At 40.3% G+C, this 18,262-nt stretch overlaps 1 protein-coding gene across 1 annotated transcript in view; it reads right to left on the reverse strand.

Annotated features, from left to right (window-relative positions):
• fbxw8 (F-box and WD repeat domain containing 8) overlaps positions 1-18,262 on the reverse strand; it is a 38,776-nt gene that overhangs the window by 7,162 nt on the left and 13,352 nt on the right. The window contains exons 9-10 of the mRNA XM_036598702.1: positions 9,373-9,500; positions 5,200-5,373 (exon numbers count right to left, since the gene is read on the reverse strand). Of these exons, the coding sequence (XP_036454595.1) occupies positions 5,200-5,373; positions 9,373-9,500 (302 nt within the window). The remainder of the gene's footprint in view (positions 1-5,199; positions 5,374-9,372; positions 9,501-18,262) is intronic.

Raw genomic sequence — 18,262 nt, forward strand, 5'->3', positions numbered from 1 at the left:
CAGCTAAAGTGTTTGGGAAAGTGTGATAAACTGTACAAATTACATGTTTACATTTCAGCTGTGCATGTATGGTCGGTTGCTATGAAACAGACATGACAGTTGATCGTCGACTTCCATCGAGCAGGTTAAGATTTCCTAACTTGAGATAAGACGCTGTAGGATGAGATCCTAAATTAAGATAAGATTTGCTTCTATAATACAAATTTGTAAAAAATCTTATCTTGACCTGTCAGATCTTAAGTTAAGACAAAAAGATAGGAATGTTCTGTAATACCTGGTTCCCGTCACCACCACTGTGAACAATCCTGACTCTGTAAGTTTATCTAGAGTGCAGGATTTCACATCAAACCACCCTGAATGACTTTGTTTACATCTGAATGATTGAATTGTGGAGACATTTAGAATAAAATCTTTGGAATTCACCTTTTAAAAGACTCAAAAGCCTAGACGTCAAGATCAATTGCCGAAGGCTGCTTTACACCAATCAGGCACAACATTATGACCACCTCCTTGTTTCTTCGCTCATTGTCCATTTTATCAGCTCCACTTACTATATAGGCGCACTTTGTAGTTCTACAGTTACAGACTGTAGTCCATCTGTTTCTCTGCATACTTTGTTAGCCCCCTTTTAATTTTCTCCCCAATTTAATCGTCTCCAATTCCACCCGCTAGTTAGGACTCCCCCAATCACACGATGCTATCAATGCTAGGAGGGTGAAGGCTAACACAGGCTTCCTCCGAGACCTGTAAAGCCAACCACCGCTTCTTTTCGAACTGCCGCTCACGCAACGTCACTGGACAGCCGAACGTGCTCGGAGGAAAGCGCCAACCGCCAGATCTGTTACGTCAGCTAACAGACGCCTGCGCTGACTAGCATCGCGCTGAGTGATGGGGGAGAAGGAGGGGCCATCCCACCCACCCAGAGAGAGCGAGGCCAATTGTGCTCTCTCGGACTCCCGGCTACGGATGGCTGCAGCATCACCAGGGATCGAACTCACGATCTCCTGATGATAGGGCCAACGCTTAGACGGTTGCGCCACTCGGGAGCCCTGTTAGCCCCCTTTTACCCTGTTCTTCAGTGGTCAGGACCCCCATGGACCCTCACAGAGCAGGTACTACTTGGGTGGTGGATCATTCTCAGCACTGCAGTAACACTGATGTGGTGGTGCTGTGTTAGTGTGTGTTGCGCTGGTCTGAGTGGATCAGACACAGCAGTGCTGCTGGAGTTTTTAAACACCTCAGTGTCACTGCTGGACTGAGAATAGTCCACCAACCAAAAATATCCAGTCAACAGCTTCCTGTGGGCAGCATCCTGTGACCACTGATAAAGGACTAGAGGATGATTAGCTCATACTGTACAGCAAAAGATGAGCTATCGTCTCTGGCTTTACATCTACAGGGTGGAGTGGACAGTGAGTGGACAGTGTTTAAAAACTCCAGCAGCACTGCTGGGTCTGATCCACTCAGACCAGCACAACACACACTAACACACCACCACCATGTCAGTGTTACTACAGTGCTGAGAATGATCCACCACCCAAAAGTACCTGCTCTGTGAGGGTCCATGTGGGTCCTGACCACTGAAGAACAGGGTAAAAGGGGGCTAACAAAGTATGCAGAGAAACAGATGGACTACAGTCTGTAACTGTAGAACTACAAAGTGCACCTATATAGTAAGTAGAGCTGATAAAATGGACAATGAGCATAGAAACAAGGAGGTGGTCATAATGCTATGCCTGATCGGTGTGTTATGTCTGTTATACATTATGAATGCAGGTTAGACGTCATTACACTAAGATAACAAGTGCTATCTAACAGCTGACCTTACTGTGTTTCCCAACCATACCACACCACGTCAAACCCCTCCACATTCTCCTAATGCTAGTTGTAGTCCATGCCAACCCCTGAAGGTCGAACATGCCCTCCTCTGAAGCACATGAGAGCAACAGACGTTTCCAACCTGCCTGCAACGCATGTCGCACACCAGCTCAAAAGAGAGTGCTAATTGCCCTCAGTTAGCTACATTTAGCTACAGTTAGCACACTGCTCTGTATCCTAAAGAGAAATGGAAAACAAACTGCTGCTCAGATTCTTTTCTTGATGTCAGTCATGGTTAAGAAGGTGTGCATATTAGGTCTGGGTCTGTATTCACAAAGCTCCTCAGAGTAGGAGCACTGGTCTAGGATCAGCCAGCTCTGTTATAGGGGTCATTCTATAGAAACGTCCACTTTTTATCTATCTATAGGAGTCACTGGCACTACTGATCATCATTGGTGTTACACATAAGAAAGGGAACACCAGAGACATTTTTAATGAAAAATGCATTTTACAAAACAGCTGCTACAGAGCATCAAACGCATGTTGTCAATCATGGAATATCCACTAAAATATGTGATTTAATCCATTTGTATTCTATTTTTTTTCACAATTACCTCAGAATAAAGTTGTTCATAGCATTGACTTTAACTAACAGCTTCATATGAAATCATGAGCTAAATGAGAACATTTCTGATAATTGAAAGACACAGTGGACTTATCGTGCTTTTCTTCATAGATCCTCAGATAACCGGTAATCGGAAGTGATGTCATCAGTGTGATTTTTTATTTCAAAATAAGGGATTTATTGTTACGCAGTAATACCAGTGACACGACTCCTGGGGATCACAGCTTTCATCATATATTCTATAATATTTATTTGATATTTGTTTTCTCTCTGTTGTTTAATTCATATATATTTTATAGTCATGTATAGATTATTGCAGTTCAAATAGCAGAAAAACATGCTTTTTTACCTCAAAATATGGCCTCACCCTTTACACTGTGAGGACGAGCTCTTCTGTGGTGCTTAGAATTCTATATAATTGATTTAAAAAACAATATTGCTAAACTGATGGCTCAAGAAGGTGTAATTGTTAAAATAACGTATTGTTTTATTTTAAAATATAAATAAATTGTAACTCTAACATGTGTTTCAAGTGTAATATATCTGTAAACGCTAGACGTTTCCACAGAATTACTCACATGCTACGACTTTACTAGTGGAAACAGATCCTAGATCAGCACTTCTAATCTGAGAAGCTCCACGATTACAAGCCCAGGTTTACTGTACCTTAAAACAACAATCAAATTTGCACAGTTTTCCCATTTTCCCAAATATAGCTGAACAACCAAGACATGTTTGATGTCCATTTTGCTTTTCACTAGAGCTAATGTTAGACTAAGGGAAGGCTAATGTTGCTAACAAGTAGGGCTGTATGATATGGACAGAAAACATGATGTTCAATAAAGCTGCTGGATATGATGACAACAATATGACAGTAAAAAATTATTATTAAAATAATGTGTCTCTGACTGAATATGATACAAGTACAGACTTATTTACAGACGTATAAACAGAAATCTAACTAACCTCTCCATTAAGCAAAAAGGAAAACACAAAATTACAGAAGTATCGTTCACTTTTGTGCAAAATAAAAAGAAACACTAAAAGAAATAGCCACTTACACTGGACGTGCATATTTTTGTGCTCCAAAAGGCTGAGAACAGTCAGCATTACCTTAAGAGCTTTTTCTATAAAGGCTAAAAATAAATAAATATATATTCATTTTTATATTCATTTATTTGTTTTTGTTTAGTTATTAAATATGATTGTCTTGACAGGAACCATTACTGCCTAACACACTTCAAAGGCAATACTGAGTGTGAGAACAATCCTATTGTTTGATGTGTTTTTACAGGCTTGTACTTCAGAATGGAGTAGATAACTTTAGAGCTGTGCAAAGGAAGACAAGCGCAGTGAAGCACTCATTAGGCTTCTCTGGCACGGCGTGTATGAGGAAATTTGATGTGTTCTGTCATTGCAGCTCTTAATGATGTATTTTTCGTGGAAACTTATATTGAGATAACAATAAAAATATGATTTTTCATGCAGCACTTCTAACAAGTAATGACAGGTTATAGTACCAGATTAGCTGTATTTCTACATCTTCAGACAATTTCTTGAATATTTTGGAGCCTGTATGTGGTGTAACTCTGCTACGACTGAGCTCAACTCAGCCTGCTTGCTGCCTTAATTGCTGCGTTATACGATTTAAAAAAAGGCCGAACTAGCTAAATAAGTCAATAAAATAAATAAAAATAAATTACTAAAGCTAAAACAGTGATTGTGATACAAAAAATGATCATTCTAATTTGTTACACCCTTAGAGTCTAGATATGTGACTCATAAATGATGTACAAGTGATTCAAGCAACTCCTAAAAGCTGTATTTGAACAAGAGGGCTACAATCACAGATCCTATCATAGCACCGGTTGAGAGCGGCTGAGCTTCAGCCTGACTACCACCTACTGGATATACTTGGAACTGCAATGACGAATCTACTTAAACTTATGGCTAATTATGAAACAAATACAGGGAGATTCAAAAAGAATCATCCAATTTCAAAATGATTTGTTTCACTTGTAAATCATTACAGAACAATGCAGTAAACTGTAAATGGTTTAAATGAGCATAAAGTTTATTATGTAATTTCACAAGTGCTCAATATGAACCTCTTCCAGCTGTACAGACAACATCAACGCCATAGTCAAATTTATCCCATGCTCGATTGAGCATGTCGGGTGTCGCTGCACTCACAGCTCTTTCAATGCGATTTCGGAGATCATCCAGTGTTGTGGAACCAACGCCGAACGCTCTGAGCTGTTGGAGGTTCACTTCCGACGAAAATCACGCTGCACAGTTATGACGGATTCGCTCTTATTGAAGCAGAGAACGCAGAACGCTTTTTGCTCAGGGGTCTCATCTCCTCACAGACTGAAGGGAACCATCTTCCACTGACAGTCAGAAACTCTATGAACCCCTCTTACAATTGGTATGTGATTGGTTCCTAGGCGCCTCACGGTTGTAAAAATATGGTGCTTTGAATTCTGATGATTCTTTTTTGAATCACCCTTTATTATCATAATGGTTCGCTTTGAATATGAGTACTTGAAAATTCGGAAATAATAATGAGTATTCAAAACCTGTTTGGGCCAACTCTACAGGTGTCATATAAGCTTCCATCACTTGTTAGCTATATTAGGCTAATAGCAGCAATGAAAACTTTGGACACCAAACATGTCTGATCAACTACATCTGAGGCAAAATTTGGGTATATTTGATTCTGGCCAAGCTATTCCTTAGCAAATCTTTCCTTTTACCTGTTGTGCATCTCCCAGAGTTTTGCCCCCATCCTCATTTCCCACACGCTGACCAATCCCTCGCCGCCACCACTCACAATCTTCCAATCATCTGCCTGCACTGTGGTCACACCCAAGTGATGAGCATAGAGGGAAACCACAGAGGTGCCGGTGCGCAGGTCAAACACCCTGACCCTGAGAAAGAGTAAACGAAAGCATGAATGAATAAAAAAAAAAGATAGATGATTGGATGGGTGGATGGATGAGATGTCAGTTCCTCTGAATTAATTGCCAGTTGAATTCATTTCTAACGAAATAAGTTCCTCTGTTATTTCTCGAGCCATCAACGTGTGGCTTTGTGATTATCAAACATTGGCTTTCACTCCAAAGGAAACATAATCAGTGGCCAAAAAAAGGCACAAAGGATTTTGAAACCATCTGTGCCACAGTTCCTTAATGGTACCAAAGGCAGCCAAGAGATGACTGCATGTGGTCGCTTTCCTCAACTTAATCACCGAAATCTAATTACGCTCAGACAGGAAAGCGCTTAACGTGAGCTTTAAAGATATTGAATTATACATGCATAACTAAGTATGTTTTAATGTAGCAGATTCCAGACACTGCATGGACAAGTGTGGACACTATGTGTTTAATTTCACAGAGACGCTGTCTGTCTCTCTTTTCAGGGGGTGGAATACAGTTACTGGCAGTTTCCGTCCGTCATTAATCTCATGTTGGAACATGAGATGATTTCAGTGGGCTGTCGGGAAACACGTTTCTTTCAATTAATCAAAAATATGATTTTCCAACAGGTCCTCTTTCAGACTCTCACCAGAAAGTGCTCTCTGTTTTATCCCTTAGTTACTTAGTTAAATAAAGTTACTTATCGCTGCTGTCGGAAGAAAACTTTGTATCTCCACTTCTGTTATTCGTTTTTCAGTTTCTGACAACTGAAAATGCCTGTTGCCCTTTACATTGTGTCTAAATTTCATGAAGAATGGACCAAAAGAAACAGCCCAAAATGACTTGGTAAAAAGTCTGGTTCCAATGACTTACATTAGAAGTAAAGTATTTTTTTCCTTCTCCTGTAAACTAATCATTTCGGCGATACAAGGTTTTCTTCCGACAACAGTGCAATGCTGAATTCTATCATTTAAGAAATATTGCTACTAAAATAAGAAATATTGCTACTAATATCACTTTTCTATACTGAAGAAAAACGCTTGTTACATGTCAGAGTTGATTACTGTACTGCTTTTTAGTGGATCTCCCAGAAAAACAATGCATCCTCTACAACTTGTCCAACTTGTCCGATATTTCAGATATTAATAAAAATAAAAAAGAGAGCTCATATCACTCCTTTTTGAAAGAACTGCATTGGCTACCTGCAACCTTTAAGGGTATTTTACTTGTTTTTAAAGCTCAAAATGGCTTCAAAGCACTTCACTGAATATCTGTCTGTTTATGTTCCAACATGTGATCTTAGATATGCAGATACTGGCCTTCTGTAAATTACAGAAAAAATGGAGAAGACTCTTTCTGTTATTATGCTTTTAAACTATGGTAGTCATTCGCATAATTAGGCAGTCAAGCTCAGTGCACACTTAAGAAATATCTGAAAACGTATCATTAAAAATGTTGCTTTTATTAGTAGTTATAATACAACCAATTTTACTTATCTTTTCATTTTATGTTCTTTGTTTTAATTTTACTTTATTTCATTATCATTTTTATCGAGTGTTTTACGTTGATTTTTGAACTCACTACTTTGTTGTAAAGCAGTTTGAGCTGCTACATGAAAATGGCTCGATAGATAAAGTTATTATTATTATTATTATTATTATTATTATTATTACTCTCACTGTTGATCATTACTAATTGAGTAATCAAGTGATTATTTTGATGATAAATCCATTAATAATATACATGCAATTTGTAACAGCATTTATATTATATATATAATATTTATTTACATATCGCTGCTGTCAGAACAAAACCTTGTGTCTCCATTTTTGTCGTTTTTCAGTTTTTTCATAATTTGAAAATGCCTGTTGCCCTTTACATCGTGTGTAAATTTCTTGGTCAATGGACCAATTAGATACACCCCAAAATGACTTGGGAAAAAAAGTCTGATTACACTGACTTACATTAAAAGTAAAGTATGTTTTTTCCTTCTCCTATAAAGTTACCATTTTGGAGATACAAGGTTTTGTTCTGACAGCAGCGACATATTTTTTGATCTATATAGATAAAAACTACAAACGAATGCAAATTCGTGAGATCCTGCTGGTGTGGGTTTCCTCTCTTTTAGCAAAGCGCATAAAAGCTATTTGAATGCTAATAGCTCCCCCTTGCGGAGAACATTCAGACTACATAACGTGGCTTTATAGTGATTCGCAGATTCCCTATTTATCAGTCAAACTTATTAGAACACCTGTTTATAAAGATATCTGCAGAGAATGTTTGACAATTTTTAATTGAGTCATTCATTTTAATAGAGTCATCATGAAAGTCTAATATAATCAATGATGACAGTCCTACTTGTGCACAGTGTAGGAGTTTGCTAATGACATTCATCCATATTGCGCATTATGTATGTGAATAAAGCACTGAGCTACAGCCATTTCCCCCCCTTTGTCTCCGTCTCTGCGCCGCAAGATTCTCTAAAACACAGCAGCTTTTCTCTTCATCCAACACGGAGACGACCAGTTCGGTCAGATTTTAGGCTGAGTACAACTCATTCTCCTACCAGGCCATTTTCTCTCACTCTTTCAACAGAATTAATTGGAGAGAGGGGAAGAGATGCATTAGGGCCTGGCCTTTGGCCACTCTAATGGACACTGCTTCTTCCTTTCTGCTCGGTGGGTTTGGGACTTCGCCCACAGACAGTTCAGACGAGGCCAAGCCGTCTCTGGCACTCAAAAAGAGCATTTTGTTTAGCCACTTCATCACAGAGACAGACAAAAAGGTAAGAGCCTGCTCCTCTCCCACCGTCGCAGATGGGTGGATGGAGCGAGAGCCGTAAGGACTGGGCTGTTTTAAAAGAGGCCACAGCTGGGCCCTGCGACATGAGGCCCTCACTCTTGGCTGTCCACTTAGTGCCTGCGAGAAAACGCAGCAGGAGTTTATCTACAAAGACCCGCCAGCGCTTTTCGTCACTTGCCAAATAGTGCTCCCACTGTCATCCACAAGTGAGAGTGAATGGCTCTTTATCTGGCAGAGTAACTCGTACTCAGAGAAACAGGCTACAGATGTGTTTCGACATGGGAAGACAGATGCCCCTCCTCGCTCCTCCAGGAGCAGCTTTTGTCCGCTAAATCAATACCACCGGGTCTCAGATAATAACACCTGTCCTTTTCACTGGAGAGTATTTTTTCTGCAGTAAGTAGCCTTTCAAATCCTTTTTGGGTTTTTTTGAGAGTTGTTAGCCAAAAACAGACATTTCATGATTCTTAAGGAGTAAAAAAACCTTCAAAATTTTTCTATTTTCATTTTCATATATGCTGTTGAATATTATCTTGCATATTTCAATAATCTATCATAAGAAAAATGGTACCACTTTATATTGACATCTCTAATAAGTGTGTAGTTACACATTAATTACACATGTAACAACCCTGTCTCTATTGGTGATATATTCAGTTGGATTACAGTCATGCAGCTTACGCAGAACACAAGCATGAACTTCAGTTTTTAACTCATGTAATTCCACAAGAGATAGTTTTCTTCCGCTGATTCGCTGTAACTTCGCTATTTATCCCTGAGCTGAAGACTCTGTTACATCTTACATAAGGAAAGCTACTTTACATATGTTCTCTGATACCTTCCAAGGTTCAAAACAGCTCCATATTAAACAGCCATTAAATCAAACCCATTAGGTGCCCTTGAGAAAGTCTGCCTGCACCTCACAATGTCAAACTAAAATGTGTGAAACACATCAAATACATTCCACCTTGTCCTAATGAGCCGAGGGGATAATAAGACATATTAGACTGTATTTCAAATGGAAACCTAACACCAGCTGCACATGAAAATGAGACGGAAGCTGATCAGTCAGTAGTTATTAAACTCGCCTGGTTTGAGACACATTTTGCAGTCGCTAGAGGATTTTAAACTGTCAGACAGATGACAGAAGAGTGTGTGCGCTGTAAGAGGTGTTATTTTTGTGTGTGTGTGTGTAAGTGTGTAAAATACCTCCTGTCTTTGTTCCCACACACCAGCAGGTGTGGGGGAGCATCTCTCAGGTTGATGCAGGTGAAGTCCCCCGGCGAGTTACCCAAACTCAGCTCCGGCTGACGAGTCTCCAGGCTGTACACTTTCACCTGAGAACAGAGGAAAGACAGTGAGGAGAGAGAGAGAAAGAGAGAGAGACAAAGAGAGAGGCATGCTCTGATGCTGGCGGACGTCCAATTACAGCACCTGCTCATGCTCCAGAGTGGACACACTTATGTCCACTGTTGACAAGTGACATATCTTTCGATCTCAACAGGGACTTGAACTCTGTCCTCAGATTTTCAGCAACCAGATGACTTGGGTAGAACTTTCACAATAACTCCAGAGTAAGATCCTTTTTAGGCCAGTATGGCAAAATATAACAATGCTAATAATTACGTTAATGCTTCTTTTAGAGTCTCAGTTCAAGATATTCTAGATATTAACCAGGTAACTATGAGCTACAACCTCCAACGACTATTTATTATTTATTACTTATTATTTGGGATAACATGGTGGTAAGTACCAAGACAGTCTAGCTAAATTACCCTGCTTTTACCTACTAATGTGATGAAGTACATTGTAAATTACCTCAAAATTATTTGGAATAATGAGGTGGTCAGTACAAACATACACCACATTTCGATGTAATGTCACATGTTTAAGCAGGAAAGTAAATAGGACATACCTCCAAAACCTGGGTAAGTAATATGGCTAAAATGATGATACAAAATACAAAGAGAGTTTTCTGAAGTCAATGTTAATGACCCAATAAAACCAGGATAAGAATAATTGCTGTAGAGTCACTTTCATTTCTAGATCATAAACAGGTACATACCATATAAGAGACTCTGTACCATTTTTCTGGGACTGATACGCTGAAACACATACAATGCTACAGCATTACGAGTCACATTCAACATGCTATGATTTGTCTTTTATCACTACATCCAAATTCCTGACAATATAGCAAAATGTCAGACCGCTATGCTGATTGGGAGCCCCTACAAAAGCATCCAACTGATGAGTGCTCTTTAAGTACCGACGGCCCAGAAAGGCATATTGTAACATAATTTGTCATGATAACTATTATATCATCACATTAAATGCCCCTTACACTTCAAATAAAATATGGCTAGTTTCTTAACAGAGAAGCTACTTTCTATTCCTGTTTTGACCTGTCAAACAGCCACAAATGGTCAAAGGCCTCGGACACACTCTGTCCAAGTCTTCCTTACAACTCGCTGGTATCAAAGCCATCAATCCTCCAGGGTTTATATGGCAGTTATTTTACCTCTGCATTTATCCACTCACTGGCCACTTTGTAAGAAACCTCTTCCTTGTAGCTTCACCTTGCTGCTGTATAGTTAAGAGCCCGTAACCCATCTGTTGATGCACTGTTTGTGTTAGCCATCCTCTAGCTCTTCATCAATGGTCATTTTTTGACCACAGAGCTGCTAGATATACAGAATTGCTAGATATTTCTAGGTGGTGGTCCACTTTACACCTGAGTGACACTGATGTGTGTAAAAACTCCAGCAACATTGTCTGATACATTCATTTCAGCACCACACACCCTACCGTGTCAGTAAAATCTGGCCAACAGCAGTCCTGTAGTCAGAAACCAACCAATGATGAATGAGGTAGAGGGGGGCTGATAAACTGCGCAACAATAGATGGGCTACAATCATAATTGTACACCTGTACAGTGGACCTATAAGGTAGGTGGAGCTCAAAGTGGGCAGTAACTGGTGGTACATGGCAGTATTTCAAAAAAGAAAAGGTCAGTTAGTGGAAGCACAAGGTAAGCGTTTCTAATAAAGAGGCCAGTTAGTGGAAGTACAAGGTGGGTGTTTCCAATAAAGCGGCCAGTTAGTGGAAACATAAGGTAGGCTTTTCTAATTAAGTGGCCAGTGAGTGGAAGTACACAACAGGTGTTTCTAATAAAGTGGCCATTAAGTGGAAGAACAAGGTACGCATTTCTAATAAAGTGGCCAGTTTGTAGAAGTAAAAGGTAGGTGTTTCTAATAAAGTGGCCAGTGAGAGGGAGTACACGATAGGTGTTTCTAATAAAGTGGCCAGTGAGTGGGAGTAAAAGGTGGGTGTTTCCAATACAGTGGCCCGTGAGTGGAAGTACAAGGCAAGCATTCCTAATTAAGTGGCCAGTTAGTGGAAGTACAAGTTATGAAGTTATACGCAATATATCCAATACAGTATATGATCCAGTGTAGACAGAACATGGTGTTGCATGGTATGAGAGGCTTAGCACAATAAGAACTAACCGGCATTGATTACCAATGGGAGCTAACTGTGTAATAAACAAATAAATAAATGAATGAATGAATGAATTAATTCACCATCAGCTGGACTCAATGCCCTCAAACCAGTCTGCAAACTAATTCAATATGGCTGCTAAATAATTGGTAAATTGATGGTTGCAGCTACCATCTAAAACACTTTCAAAGATAAAAAAAAAGAGAATAGCCAAATTGGACATGAATAATTGAACCAATGGATAAAGAAATCAAACAAAAGCAAGGGAAGAGGAGAGAACAGCATGATGTAAGCTTTGAGAGAGTGCCAGCTGTTTAGTGGCTCCTCTACGGGCCAGACACTCTTAATTGTGCACTGCCCTCCAGCAAGCCAAAACCTCAGACAGGAGGCAAAAATTACAGCCGACTGGATTTGGTCTGTGAGAAAAGAAAAGGGAAATCAGCTTCCTCGGCTTTGGCAGACAGAGACCGGGTGCCATAAGGTGGATCTTTTGCTAACAGGAAGAATAGACGAAGCAATTTGTCCTTGAGAAGAAAGAATAATGTGGACAAATGGCTTACCCAATAGGCTGACTCAATTATTTCATTAGAGTTGAACATTAAGGAGATACAAGCAGTAAACGTCTTTTCAGACTGGAGATTAATGCACATTTGTTTCAGAGACAGCTTTAAATGTAAATTGGGCTGAGATTTAAAGTTTTTTTTTCTTACTGAAAAACTAACCAGTGCCATTCTAGCTTTTTAACAATGTATGATGTGAACATACACAGTGAACAATGGCATCTATGGCCAGTTTGTTTTCCAGACCCAGATTAAGCCTAAAGACTAAACAGAGGTTTTAATGGTGAAACACCATTGGAAGTGCAATTTAGCCCAAGACAAATGCCCAAGAAACCAGCACTTAATGTTTGTTAATGTTTTTATTGTGATTCTTCAGTCTCATGGTGGACAATATGGCTTTACAGACACTGACACTTCTTTGATCTTCAGATTCACAGACAACAGCAACAGCTTCAAACGTGAATCAACTCTTGATCTTTTGTTAGCTCTCATGAACATGAAGTAATGAGGGGCAGCTGGCCAAAAAAGCAACTAAACAGCCTATCGTCCAATTACTTATGGGCCCCTGAAATTAGCAGGATAAAATTCCTATATGATTTGCCACATACAGGTGCAAATGCCCTTAAATTCAACCTGTCCATGTTTCACCTTAGGCTTGAACTGACAGTTGACATCTATTACAACTGTCAATCAAGTTGGAAGACAAGTGGCCAAAAACATGCTGTCCATGGCTTTAACCCCTTGTATGGCCAGGACCCCCCAGCAGGTCTAAAGTTTTACCACACACTTCTTAAACTCAGCCAGTTTGCTTTGTAGTCCATACTAAATAATAAACCTTAGACCCAATCCCATTCCTTCTTTTTACCCCTACCTCTGTTTTCGAGTGTTACCCTAACCCCTTGGAACTGAGTTACATGGGGTAGTGGTTGAAATCTTCCCCTACAAAATGGGACAAGCCTCAAATTAAAGAAAAAAACAAATATAGCCGCAAGCGGCAATCTGCAGGGTTCAAGCACCAGGAAGACATTGAGGATTTAAGCAGTGCCCTCTGGTCGTAGAATGCAGCAGATGTTTAGATTTTTAAGAAAGATCTCCTTTTCTTATGATTAAGACCACTAGGTGATACATCTGCTACAATCTACGCAACTCAGTTTAACATCCATGACAGGGATTCGAACCCACGACCCTAGAGTTCAAAGGCGGAGGCTCTCATGGTGAGCCACAGGACATCTGTGGCACAGCTGCAATTTTTGAAACAATTTATTGAAAGGAAGCAACAAGGAACCACGCACCAGTTTAGGACAAAGTAGCAGCATAAACAAATTTCAGCACCATCCAACATCTGTAACAGGGAATCAAACCCACGACCTTAATCGTCAAAGGCAGATGTTTTCATGGTGAGCTACAAGAGGCCCACAGCAGACCTGTTTTTTGAGACAATTCATTGGTACAGAGCAATAAGGAACCAAGCACCATTTTGGGGATTAGTTCCCACCTTGTAATTACTGTGACTATTGAGTAGTATAATTCCAAATGAAATCATAATATACTGTCAGTTCGTCATTTTGTATATTTTTGTCAAATTTGGTTATAATCAACCCGAATGTTTCCAAAGCAAGGAGAAAATGAAAATACAATGCTAAAGTTAGCCAGCTCCTTATTCAAATTTTCCACCTTAAATGGCACAGCAGCTACAGGTTATCACTGCTCTGCTTAAGGTGCTTCAGGTGGAACAGAACATTTTAACGAGAAACTGGCGGATAGGAAGCCTTGTGCCTTCAGCGTTGTGGGGAAAACACGAGTCTCAGCAGCTAATTCTCCCCACAGGATTCAGGCAGCCGCTAAGTGCCGATTCTGAACAGGCGAAACAAATGACTCGATCTGTAGGGATGTTAATAGGCTAGGAGCGAGTGAGCCACGTTAGAAAATCCTCTCTCACTCATTTCAGCCAGAAAGTAAGAAAAACACTTTATACAGAGGCACAAGATCTGACTGTAAAGGAACCTGCATCACTCTGTTCATGTAACATCCAGATGTAACTTTACAAATTTCCTTTTTTTCTTACTTATAGATGTTGCAAGTTTATTTATATGTTTTTTTATTTATTTCGTGTCTTCTAAGAAAATGACTTGCACCAGTTATCCCTTCAACAAGCACTGTTCTTTTAGACACAAAAGTGGGGATTACCAAAAAAATAAATAAATAAAAAAAAAATAAAAAAAACCATAAAGAAAGTAAAAAAAATGAATCAGCCATGAAAAACTGTATCATTGGTGCGCCCCTGTTATTAAGGTCAAGAGATCAAAAACGTGAATTTTTTTTTTTTTTCTGCACAATCAAATTAATGTAAGCATGGTGGAAAATTCGTTGTTGTTTCCAATCTGTCTATTAGCTACAACAGTAGCATAGCATTCAAAATTGGAAGCTTGACATTTTGGCCCAATCCCATTTCTTTTTTTTACCCCTACCCCTTGTTTTCGAGTGTCACTGAGTTACAAGGGGTAGTGGTTGAAATCTTGCCCTACGAAATAGGACAACCCTCAAATTAACATTGCTTCATTAACAGCTACTAGCGCTGCTCTGTAGGAGACCCTGCCAGTCTGCAGTGATAGCAGAGGAGGGAAAAGTTCAGCAATCTCTACTTACATTTAGGGCATCATATGCTTTCAAAGAGGGGGTTTTCCTGTTCCACCTTAAACGCTTCAGGCATCAGAACTGCTGGACTATTTAAGGTGGCATGGGAATGCCATGGGCATGCTATTCACGTTTTTTTATGCTTGTTTTGAAGAAAACCACAATACATTGAAACGACTCACATTTGTGGGTTTCTTTGGTCTCTTGCTCTTCTTGCCCATCTTGCCAGTTTTTCTTTTTTTTCTCATAGCACTCTGTTTGAGCCTCTGAAAAACCTCCGTTTGGAGGGCCATGTAGCCCTAGCACTTCACCCTACCCCTCTATCTCAACTAAAATTGGGACACCCTAAGGGCTAAGGGCTAAGTGGTAGGGGCGAGGGGTGAAATGGGATTGGGCCTTTGTAGTGAATTTACATAAAGATGGACACAATTTCTCATTAGGTATCAGCATTCAAGCTTGTGCAACCACAGCAACAGTCGCAACGAAAGTATGCATCTGATGGTGAAGCATGTTTAGTGTATATCTATATAGAAGCTGCACTTAACACAGCTTATGCTGCTCCTGTTCTTTTTAGCTCATCTTATACATCGTGCTCAGCTTCCTTGTCTGGCAGCGTCTCTCCAGAGCAATAGAACGGGATTTGCAATAAGCTCGAATCCCAGGATGCTCTGCTCTAAATCTCTCACTTTCAGCACCTAAAGGTGCAATACAGCGCCGCATTTTCACCAGACAGACTGTCTGCTAAATGTGAAAGCGGCGCCTCTGGGTATGCCAGCGTGAGCTCTGCACCATGTGTGTGCATGTGTGTAAGTGTTCCAGGCACACAATGTGGTCCACACACACACACACACACAAACACACACACATAAAACAGCAGTTGCCCAGTTGCCTCGAGTCCAGCTGAAAGCCAAAGATGATGATAAACAAAAAGAAGGATGATCACTCTGGCCCCTGCTGACACACATACACCACAGACCACCGCATGTCCTCCAGACAGGCAAGAAAATGAGCCAGCAGACAGACAAAGGAGGGAAAACAACATAAACACAACCTAACACTTTCACAAACACTCGTACACTAAAAGGTCTCAAACTTGGCCGACAGGGCTGCACAATATGGACATAAAATATAATTGAGCAATAGAACACGAGAGGGAGTGTGTTATCACGAAATAACATCACGGCTGTGATTTGGTCGCCGTAGGTCATCACAGCCGTGATGCTATTTGCGATAACACAACAGAGTGTTCTATTGCTTTTATACAACAGTTAAATAAATAAAGTAAGGAATTAATAAATTGGGCCATAAATGTGGCATTTAATATGTTTTAATGTTTGCAGTTCCTTCAGCCAAATTATAGTTCCCTCATTGCCACGTCAGAGTAACGCTGCACTTCCTGAATACAGCGCAGAGTGATTGCAATTCCTTAGCAGATGCTAAGATGTTGCCGACGGACAATATGGTATTTTAGATGGTTGCTAAGGTGTTGCCAAGTGATTGCTATGGTATACCAGGTGGTTGCTAGGGTGTTGGTAGGTGGTTGCTTAAGGTGTTGGTAGGTGGTTGCTATGGTATCTCAGATGGTTGCTAGAGTGTTGCTTACCAGTGTTCCAGATGGTTGCTAATGTGTTGCAAAGCTGTTGCTATGGTATCCTAGGTGGTTGCTATGGTACCCTAAGTGGTTGCAAACGTGCTGCTAAATGGTTGCTATGATATTTCAGGAGGATGCTAGGTGGTTGCTATGGTGTTTCAGGTGGATGTTCAGGTGTTGCTAGGTGGTTGTAAGGCAGTTACTAATTGGTTGCTATAGCATCCTGGGTGGTTTCTAGGGTGTTGCTATGGTACTGTAAGTGGTTGCTATGGCATTTCTGAAGTTTGCTGTGGTGTTACTAGGTGGTTACTATAGTATACCAGGTGGTTGCTAGGGTATTGCTCAGTTATTCCAATGTTATTCCAGGGTGTTGCTAAGGTGTTCCTAGGTGGTTGCTATGCTATCTCAGGTGGTTGCTTGGATGTTGCTATGTCCTTGCTAGGTGATTGCTGCCCTGGGTGGTTGCAAGGATGTCGCTAGGTGGTTGCTATGGTTTTCCAGGTGGTTGCTAGGAAGTTGCTATAGAATTTGAAGTAGATGCTCAGGAGGTCATAGGTTATTGCTACTTTATTCCAATGTGTTGGTAAGGTGTACCTAGGTGGTTGCTATGGTATCCCTGATGGTTGCTAGGGGTTAAAACATATATAAAAGAACGTTAGCAGAGATATTTTTCCACACCTCTAAAGTTTGGCTTTAAAAACTTTTAAAGTCTTAAAAGTTTTCTGCTTCTCATGCTCCAAAACACATAAAATGATGTTAAGGTCTGGGCTTTTATGTTGGCAATGGCTGCTTGACGGCTACGCATCCGTTCATACTCATAGTATTTGTCTTCTCACAGTGGAAAGATGGACAGAAACACATGGTTAGGGAACCAGCCTTGTGACCAGAAGGTCGCTAGTTCGATCCCCTGAGCCGACAGTACGTGACTGAAGTGTGCTTGATCAAGACACCTAACCCCCAACTGCTCCCTAGGCGCTGTGGATAGGGCTGCCCAGCACTCTGGGGAGGTGTGCTCACTGCCCCCTAGTGTGTGTGCATTCACTAGTGTGTATGTGGTGTTTCACTGCACGGATGGGTCAAAATGCGTGGGTGAAATTTCCCCATTGCTGGACTAATAAGGGTCTCTTAACTCAGGGGTGGAGCTTGAATTTCTCCTCTCTCTCAAAGATAAAAGCTTTAAGTGCTGTTTATCTGATGGGGACCATTTTGGTGATCTACCATGTTTTACAGGTGGTTGTTATAAGTCCCGTTTTCTTTGCATCTTCTAATTTTTTTGTACTCCAGTTTTAGTAACTCCTGTTTTTCGCTTATTTTCCTTTGACCTTCTCATTTTTTATGCAAGTGGATTATTTTACGTCTAATCTCCTGAAAAATAAATCATTTGCACTCAGTGGCTGTTTTAACTGGAAATCAAATAAATGAAAGGTGGCCGGACTTTCGCACAGTACCGTAAATGTAAATGCACCAAAATATTCAAATGAAATCAAATTGTGGTGAAATATGAGACTTCACGATGCATGTAATCAAATCAAATCCTGAGGTCAGAAATTTGAACCCCATTATTCCCAAGGTACTGTCACGAACATTCACCGGTGTGATACTGTTTTTTCTCTAAATGAACCTGCTTAGGCTTTAATATGGTAAGTTATTGCAAACTGATGAAGAAAACAGGCTCATCTATATTAAAAGCACTTAGAAAAGCTAGGCGGCCCCAAACTTTTGACGGGCAGTATATGTGAAGGCACACTGGTGGTGTAGTGTGATGAATATTTTCATTACCAGTGGAGCGAACTCTGGAAGTCTCCTTCCTTTC

This window comes from Colossoma macropomum, unplaced genomic scaffold (assembly GCF_904425465.1).
Source record: "Colossoma macropomum unplaced genomic scaffold, Colossoma_macropomum, whole genome shotgun sequence".
In the NCBI taxonomy this organism is placed as follows: domain Eukaryota; kingdom Metazoa; phylum Chordata; class Actinopteri; order Characiformes; family Serrasalmidae; genus Colossoma; species Colossoma macropomum.